At 41.2% G+C, this 9,822-nt stretch overlaps 1 protein-coding gene across 1 annotated transcript in view; it reads right to left on the bottom strand.

The window, feature by feature from the left end:
- The window catches only part of aplp2 (amyloid beta (A4) precursor-like protein 2), a 181,264-nt gene that overhangs the window by 5,752 nt on the left and 165,690 nt on the right, over positions 1-9,822 (bottom strand). Inside the window, exons 16-17 of the mRNA XM_061877856.1 lie at positions 9,702-9,779; positions 261-416 (exon numbers count right to left, since the gene is read on the bottom strand). Of these exons, the coding sequence (XP_061733840.1) occupies positions 261-416; positions 9,702-9,779 (234 nt within the window). The remainder of the gene's footprint in view (positions 1-260; positions 417-9,701; positions 9,780-9,822) is intronic.

Below are 9,822 nucleotides of genomic sequence, written 5' to 3'. Positions count from 1 at the left end.
GTGCGTCTTAGTTTTACTTTCCATTAACACATTTGGTGGTGTTTGAAATCGCCATGCAAAATCGCTAATGCTAATGTATATTACCATCGAGCTAGTGCATTTTTGGAAAAGTGGAGCCTTACTTTACTTACGTTGGAGCGTTTAAAAAAAAATGAAACGTAACCCCGCAATAATCTGGATGTCTCTACAACAGTGTAATAACAATCATACCTGAGCTGTGTCAATCAATAGGAGTGATTATTGATGATCAGTTTATTTACCTCCACAATGCCGTGGCTGATGGTGCCGTACTGCCTCTTCCTCAGCAGCACCAGGCTGATGACGATGACGGTCGCTATGGCCACCGCTATCACCAGCAGGCCAATCAGCACGCTGCTGCCGAAGCTGAAGTCCTCGCCAAGAGGCCTGTAGGTCTCCTGGCAGGTGCAACGCGCACACACACACACACACACACACACACACACACACACACACACACACACACACACACACACACACACACACACACACACACACACAAACACACACACACGCAGAGTGAGGAGACGCCACATTTACCATGAAGGACATATATTCTGCCATTCTACAAGTGACCATTATTTATCCACCAGTCAGCAGCCTGCTTGCAGTGTCTCCGCCCCTAGGAAGTTGCCAAAAAGTGGTCTAGTAGCTATGATTGGCTGGATGTGGCAGCATGTCTACATGACATCAAACATTTGTCATTTTTAATTCAATAATAATCCACACCGTACGTTTTTATTCATACTTTCCTAAACGCTAAGTGCTTGTCATCAGAGTCTAGATAGTTTTTTTTCTGTTTTCATGTTTTATTTTGAACGTGCTTAACTTCTTTTCGCACTTGCAAGAGAGTAATGACCATCACAAGTGCCACTAAATGTCCACCTTTTATCATACTTAATCATAGGCGCCAAAGTCGTTTTTATTGAGGGCCACTTCGAAATAATGGCTGCATTCAGAGGGCCACTTTAAATAACGTGATGGCCAACATTAAATGATGTGGTGGGCAATTTAAATGATGTGGAAAAGCATGTCAAATGATGTGGAACATCACATTAAAAAATGATGTGGAAGACCACATTGAAGGACGTGATGGGCCACCTTAAATGATGTGAAAAAACACATTAAAGGACGTGGTGGGCCAACTAAAATGACGTGGAAAACCACATGAAATGACATGGAAGACCACATTATAATGTGGAGGGCCATTTTAAATAATTTGGAAGGCCATTTTAAATGACGTGTAAAAAAACGTTAAATCATGTGGAAGGCCACATTTAATGACAGGGTGGGTCACTTTAAATGATTTGGAAAACCAGTTTAAATGATGTGGAAAACCACATTGAAAGACGTAGTGGGCCACTATAAATCACGTGGAACACCATGTTAATGACATGGAAGACCACTCTGAATGACGTGGTGTGCATGTTGAACGATGTGGAAAACCACGTTAAATGACGTGGAAAACCATGTTAAATGTGGTGGAAGGCCACTGTTAATGATGTGGAAAACCATGTGGAGTGATGTTGAAGGCCAAATTAAATGACATGGAGGACCAAATTGAATGATGTGGAAAACTACATTAAATGATGTGGAAGGCCAGTTTAAATGACATGGAGGACCATGTTAAATGATGTGGAAGGCCAGTTTAAATGACATGGAGGACCATGTTAAATGATGTGGTGGGCAACATCAAATGACGAGGAAAACCATGTTAAATGTGGTGGAAGACCACGTTAAATGATGTGGAAAACCACGTTGAATGATGTTGAAGGCCATTTAAATGACATGCAGGACCACGTTGAATGATGTGGAAAACTACATTACATGATTTGGAAGGCCAGATTAAATGACGTGGAGGACCATGTTAAATGACGTGGTAGGTCACTTTAAATGATGTGGAAAACCACATCAAATGATGTGGAAAACCATATTAAAGGACGTGGTGGGCAACATCAAGTGACGTGAAAAACCATGTTAAATGTGGTGGATTGCCACATTGAATGATGTGGAAAACCACGTTAAATGATGTTGAAGGCCAGTTTAAATGACGTGGAGAACCACGTTGAATGATGTGGAAAACTACATTAAATGATGTGGAAGGCCAGATTAAATGACGTGGAAGGCCAGGTTAAATGACGTGGTAGGTCACTTTAAATGATGTGGAAAACCACATCAAATGATGTGGAAAACCACATTGAAGGACATGGTGGGCAACATCAAATGACGTGGAAAACCATGTTAAATGTGGTGGAAGGCCACTTAAATGATGTTGAAGGCCAGATTAAATGACGTGGAGAACCACGTTGAATGATGTGGAAAACTACATTAAATGACGTGGAAGGCCAGGTTAAATGACGTGGTAGGTCACTTTAAATGATGTGGAAAACCACATTAAAGGACATGGTGGGCAACATCAAATGACGTGGAAAACCATGTTAAATGTGGTGGAAGGCCACATTAAATGATGTTGAAGGCCACATTAAATTACGTGGAGAACCATGTTGAATGATGTGGAAAACTACATTAAATGATGTGGAAAACTACATTAAATGATGTGGAGGACCATATTAAATGACGTGGTAGGTCACTTTAAATGATGTGGAAAACCACATCAAATGATGTGGAAAACCACATTAAAGAACGTGGTGGGCAACATAAAATGACATGGAAAACCATGTTAAATGATGTGGAAGGCCACGATAGATGACGTGGTGGGCCACTTTAAAAGATGTGTTAAATGAAGTGGAAAGCCACATTGAATGAAATAATTGGGCAACATTAAATGTTGTGCAAAAACACATTGAAGGGTGGTGGGTCACTTTAATTGACATGGAAGACCACCTTAAATGACATGGAGGGCCACATTGTATGATGCGGGAGGCCAATTTAATGATGTGGAGGACCACGTTAAATGATGTGGAAAACCACATTAAAAGACGTGGTAAACCACGTTAAATGATGTGGAAGGCCACAATAAATGATGTGATGGGTCACTTTTAAAGATGTAGGAAACCATGTTAAATGATGTGGAAAACTACATTGAATGACATGGTCGGGCAACATACAATGATGTGGAAAAATACATTGAAGAGTGGTGGGTCACTTTAAATGACATGGAAGACCACCTTAAATGACATGGGGGCAAATGATGTGGGAGGCAACATTGAATGACGTGGTGGGCCACATTTAAATGATGTGGAAAACCACATTAAATACCATGGAAGACCAAATTGAATGATGTGGTTGGCCACATTAAATGATGTGGAAAACCACATTGAAGGACAGGGTGGACCACGTTAAATGATGTGGAAGGCCACATTGAATGTGAATGACAGGGTGGGCCACTTTAAATAATGTGGGAAAACCACGTTGAATAATGTGAAAGGCCAAGTTAAATGACATGGAGGACCATATTAAATAACGTGGTAGGCCATTTTAAATGATGTGAAAAACAACATCAAATGATGTGGTAGACCACATTAAATAATGTGGAGGGCCAGATTAAAAAATATGTGGAAAACCATGTTAAATGACATGGAAGAAAACATTGAATGATGTGGAAAACCATGTTAAATTATGTTAAAGGCCACTTCGAATGACAGGGTGGGCGACATTAAATGATGGGGGAAAACCACATTAAATGATGTGGAAGTCCAGGTTAAATGATGAGGAGGACCATGTTAAATGACGTGGTAGGCCATTTAAATGATGTGGACAACCACGTTGAAAGACGTGGTGGGCAACCATCAAATGACGTGGAAAACCATGTTAAATGGCGCGGAAGGCAACAGTGAATGATGTGGTGGGTCACGTTAAATGATGTGAGAAAACCACGTTAAATGCTGTGGAAGGCAACATAGAAGGATGTGATGGAAAAGCACATTAAATGATGAAGAAGGCCAGATTAAATGATGTGGAAGACCAGATTAAATGATGTGGAAGACCAGATTAAATGAGGATGTGGTGGAAAATCACATTAAATGATGTAGAAGGCCAGATTAAATGACGTGGAAGACCACGTTAAATGACATGGAAGACCAGATTAAATTATGTGCAAAACCATGTTAAAAGATATGGAAGACCACATTGAATAACGTGGAAAACCACATTAAATTATGTTAAAGGCCACATTGAATGACAGGGTGATGTGGGAAAACCACATTAAATGACGTGGAAGGCAACATTGAATGATGTGATGGGCCATATTTAACGTGGTGGAAAACCACATAAATGATATGGAAGGCCAGAATAAATTACGAGGAAGACCATGTTAAATGACGTGGTAGGCCAATTCAAATGATGTGGACAACCACTTTGACGGACGTGGTGGGCGTCATCAATTGATGTGGAAAACCATGTTGATGATGTCGAAGGACACATTGAATGACATTGAATGATGTTGCAAAACCAGTTTATATGATGTGGTACAACCACATTAAATGAAGGCAACATTGAATGATGTGGTGGGTCACTTTAAATGACGTGGAAAACCACATTAAATGATGTGGAAGGCAACATTGAATGATGTGGTGGGCCATGTTAAATGAGGTGGAAAACCACGATAAATGATGGGGAAGACCAGTTAAAATGATGTGGAAAACCATGTTAAAAGACATGGAGGGCCAAATTAAATTATGTGGAAAACCATATTAAATGATGTGGAAGGCCAGCTTAAATGACAAGAAACACCACGTTAAATGACGTGGTAGGCCAATTTAAATAATGTAGACAACCAGCCCAAATAATGTGGAAGGCCACCTCAAATAATGTGGAAAACCACTTTGAAGGATGTGGTGGGCATCAATTGACGTGGAAAACCGTGTTGATGATGTGGAAGGACACATTGAATGACAGGGTGGGCCATATTAAAGGATGTGGAAGGCAACATTGAATGATGTGGTGGGCCACATTTTTTTGATGTGGAAGGCTAGTTTAAATGACGAGGAGGACCACGTTAAATGACGTGGACAACCACGTCAAACGATGTAGAAGGCCACCTTAAATAATGTGGAAAACCACTTTGAAGGACGTGATGGGCAACATCAATTGACGTGGAAAACCATGTCAATGATGTGGAACGACACCTTGAATGACAGGTTGGGCCACGTTAAAGGGTGTGGAAGGCAACATTGAATGATGTGGAAGGCAACATTGAATGATGTGGTGGGCCACATTAAATGATGTGGAAGGCCAGATTAAATGACGAGGAGGACCACGTTAAATGACGTGGACAACCACGTCAAATGATGTGGAAGGTCACATTAAATAATGTAGAAAACCACATTGAAGGATGTGATGGGCAACATCAATTGACGTGGAAAACCATGTTAATGATGTGGAAGGCAACATTCAATGACAGGGTGGGCCACATTAAATGATGTGGTAAACCGCCCTAAATGACGTGACGGGCCACATCATATGATATTCAAGACCACATTGAAGGACGTGGCAGACCAGGTCTTGCTCTATTTGACTGCGGTGGTTGACTTGTTTCCACCCGTGGATGAGGGTGAAGAATGGTCAATAAAACATGAATGTCATCTGAAAGTCAACATGATAAAAAGTTGCCTGTGACTTGATAAAGTCTTGCTGCTGAATGATGGCCACATGCTGACGCTGGAACACATTATTTACCATCCACATGTGCCAACAAAAACCAAACACCTGATGAACGCTGATAATAATAACAAGAGTGTATTTGTGCACTCCTGTTGGTCATGTGATCACATGGCACACACGTAACCACACATGCGTTGGCGCGTGCATCACATGACCTGTGCGGGTACACAATCACGTCACATACACACGTGCACACATGCACAGAGAACAACCAAGACCACGCTCCTGACAGTGGAACCTCCAAAGTTCTTCAATGGGGACCGACATTTTGGGGGGAATTTTTCTTTGGCTTTTTTGTGGTGGTGGAGGGGGCGGGGGGGGGGGGGTCATGCCAGCACAGAAGGTTAGCATATAATGACGATAACCCCAGAACAGGAAGTGTAGGACAGCTGCCCTGGCTGCTCAGTACAAGATGTACGCAATATTTGTCCGAGTCAGCTGTGTTTATTTATGTGACGTGACTCACCTCCCAGGCACATGCTTTCATCTTTTTTTTTTTTTTAGATTTAATGGCCTACTGAAACCCACTACTACCCACCACGCAGTCTGATAGTTTATATATCAATGATGAAATATTAACATTGCAACACATGCCAATACGGCCTTTTTAGTTGACTAAATTGCAATTTTAAATTTCCCGGGAGTTTCGTCTTGAAAACGTTGTGTAACGATGACGTGTACGCAAGACGTCACAGGCTGTTAGGAAATATGAGCGCTGCGCACACACACAGCTTAAAGTCGTCTGCTTTAATGGCATAATTACACAGTATTTTGGAGATCTGTGTTGCTGAATCTTTTGCAATTTGTTCAAATAATATTGGAGGAGTCAAAGTAAAAAGATGGAGTTGGGAAGCTTTAGCCTTTAGCCACACAAACACACGGTGATTCCTTGTTTAAAATTCCTGGAGGTGAAACTTTACTATGGATCAGAGCGCGGTCAAGCGAACATGGATCCCGACCGAATGTCAACCAGCAGGTTTCGGTGAGAAAATTGTGGTAAAAAGTCGCTGCAGTGCTCCTCGACCACATCACCGCACGCTGGAAAAAAAGGTGCAACTCAGTTGCTGCTGCTGAGGGCGTGGTAGCATCATGCTAACATGGTAGAATCACGCTACCATGGTAGCATCACGCTAAAAGCTGACATTCTGCAGGAGGAAGACGAGTCGCCCAGGAGCGTGCTGGAGGAGATGGGATTGGCTGAGCTTGTGCCGTCCATAAAGCTGCCGTCGACTTCCCTGAGACATTGGCGTCAAGACACCCGTGGAGACACACCTCCGACTATCAGGTACTATTTAACTCACTAAAACACTAGCAACACAATAGAAAGATAAGGGATTTCCCAGAATTATCCTAGTAAATGTGTCTAAAAACATCCGAATCTGTCCTAATGCAATTGCGTTTTTTTTTTTTTTTTTCCTAGTCCATCACTATCAATATCCTCAAACACGAATCTTTCATCCTCGCTCAAATTAATGGGGAAATTGTCTTTTTCTCGGTCCGAATAGCTCTTTTTGTTGGAGGCTCCCATTAAAAACAATGTGAATATGTGAGGAGCCATCAAACATGTGACGTCATCGTCTGCGACTTCCGGTAAAGGCAGGGCTTTTCTGTTAGCAAGCAAAAGTTGCAAACTTTATCGTGGATGTAAATCCTTTCAGCAAAAATATGGCAATATCGCGAAATGATATCGCTATCCCCGTTTAAATAAGAAAATCTCATTTCAGTAGGCCTTTAAAGGCTGTGCATATAATTGCTGTATTAACTCATATTAACAAGCGCCATATTAGAAGTTTTCATTTGGTCAACACGTCGGTTTTAAAGCTACAAGGGATTTGACGTTTTAGCTTCCTTTTACACTTGAATTGGAACATTAGAACTCATTACTACCAGACTTTCGTGACTTAGACTCAATATCCCTCTTCAAATCAAGACTCAAAACACACCTATTCCTGACTGCTTATTTACTGTAAATCCTATCGATCTTTGTTGTTGTTGTTGTTTTTATCCAATTGATTTTGTTGTTTTTATCCCATTGATGTTATTGTTTTGATGTTGTATGGTGTCCTTGAGTGCCCAGAAAGGCGCCTTATATGTAAAAGTTATTATTATTATTATTATTGAATGACAGTTGACAATATTAATATGCGACTTAAAATTGCTGTTAGCATGCTAACTTTCTTTCCGCTAATTTTGTAGGTATTCACCACAGTAGTAATTTGGTACTTAAAGCATGTTAACGTTAGCAGGCTAGCATTTTAAACAAATTTGATAGAGTAATATATCTTGGTACTTGACACATGTTACAGTTATCATTTTATCTGGCTAACTTTAGCATGCTAGCTTTTTTTCAGCTAATTTAGCAGGTGTACACCTCAGCGTCAAATATTTTGTTATTTGACGAATGATACCTGTTAGCATGCTAATGTGAATATGTTCATTTTATTAAGCTAATTTGGTAAATATACACCGAGTCATATGTTGGCACTTGATACATGCTAACAACAGCAAGGCTGGCATTTTAAATAAAATGTTTAGGTACACACCTCAGATATATATTATGGTACTTGACACATGTTACAGTTAGCATTTTAGAATGCTAACATTAGCATGCTAGTTTTTTTTAAACTAATCTAGTAGGGATACACCACAGCGTCAACTACTTTGATATATTACGAACGCTTGCTTCTTTTTTTCAGCTAATTTTATAGGTTTAGACCTCAGTCATATTTTGGTACTTGATGCATGCTAACGTTAGCAGGCTAGACTTTTAAACTAATTTGTCAGGTACAAACCTTAGAGTAATATATTTTGTTTAGCATTTTAGCATGCTCTCCTTTTTAGCTAATTTAATAGGTATACACTTTAGCGTTAAATATTTTGTTACTTGAAAAATGATACCTGTTAGCATGCTAACGTGAGTATGTCAGTTTTTTTAAAGCTAATTTTGTCTGTATAGACCATGGGTCGGCAACCTGCGGCTCTGGAGCCGCATGCAGCTCTTTGATCACTCTGGTGTGGCTCAGCTGTAAACTTGCCGACCTTCCCGAATTTACCAGGAGATTTCTAACCTCAGTGGCTTTCCCTAAAATTGTCTGAGGTATGCATACTGCGATTTTCACTCGGACAGCAAAATTGAGGGCGGGCCGTGATGGCAATACCCATAGCATCTTCTAATACATATATTTGTGCCCGCTGTTACACAACACTGTGAGCTTGCGGGCTGGGCGTGTATTGTGTGAAACCTCTATTACAATCCTGAAGCGATTGCAAGGCATACTTGTTCAACAGCCATGCAGGTTACACTGAGGGTTGTGATATACACAACTTTAACACTCTTACTAATATGCACCACACTGTGAACCCACACCAAACAAGAATGACAAACACATTTCGGGAAAACATCCGCACTGTAACACAACATAACAAATACCCAGAATCCCATGCAACCCTGACTGTTCCAGGCTACATTACACACCCTGCTAGCACCAAACCCCGCCCCCCCAACCCTGCCCACCTCTACCGACGCAGGAGGGGGCTGGGGGGTGGGGGGTGGTGGTGGTAGAAGGGTCTATAATGTAGTCTGGAAGAGTCAGGGTTGCATGGGATTCTGGGTATTTGTTATGTTGTGTTTATGTTGTGTTACGGTGCAGATGTTCTCCCGAAATGTGTTTGTCAGTCTTGTTTGGTGTGGGTTCACAGTGTGGCGCATATTTGTAACAGTCTTAAAGTTGTTTAAACTGGCACCCTCAGTGTGACCCGTATGGCTGTTGTTTAGAACTCGACGCTATCTGGCCAGCATGGTAAATGTTAGCATTCAATTTGGAAATTGAATTTTTTTATGTCTTTGAAAAAAAAAAATGCATATATTGTACTGGTTTTGAGGGTGAAAACTACAAAAATGGCCAACACATAATTGATTTGTCAGTCTGTTTTGAGGCACCCCTGCTTTGCAGGTTCCGCTGTATGCCCTAATTAGACGTCACACTTGTTAAGCTATCTATCTGAGTGCCAATGGCCAGTAGTTGCCCACTTAGGCCTGCAGGGGGCGCCACAATACTCACCAGCTCATCATCATGCATTATGCGGACTCTCTCTGCACTGTAAACAACTTCTTTTACATCCAGAGACTCATCAATCACCTGTCAACACAGACAGGGGAGCCCGGGTTACTGTGTGTGTGTG

The sequence above is a fragment of the Nerophis ophidion genome, linkage group LG18, assembly GCF_033978795.1.
Source record: "Nerophis ophidion isolate RoL-2023_Sa linkage group LG18, RoL_Noph_v1.0, whole genome shotgun sequence".
In the NCBI taxonomy this organism is placed as follows: domain Eukaryota; kingdom Metazoa; phylum Chordata; class Actinopteri; order Syngnathiformes; family Syngnathidae; genus Nerophis; species Nerophis ophidion.
This window is presented reverse-complemented; position numbering and strand designations above follow the sequence as displayed.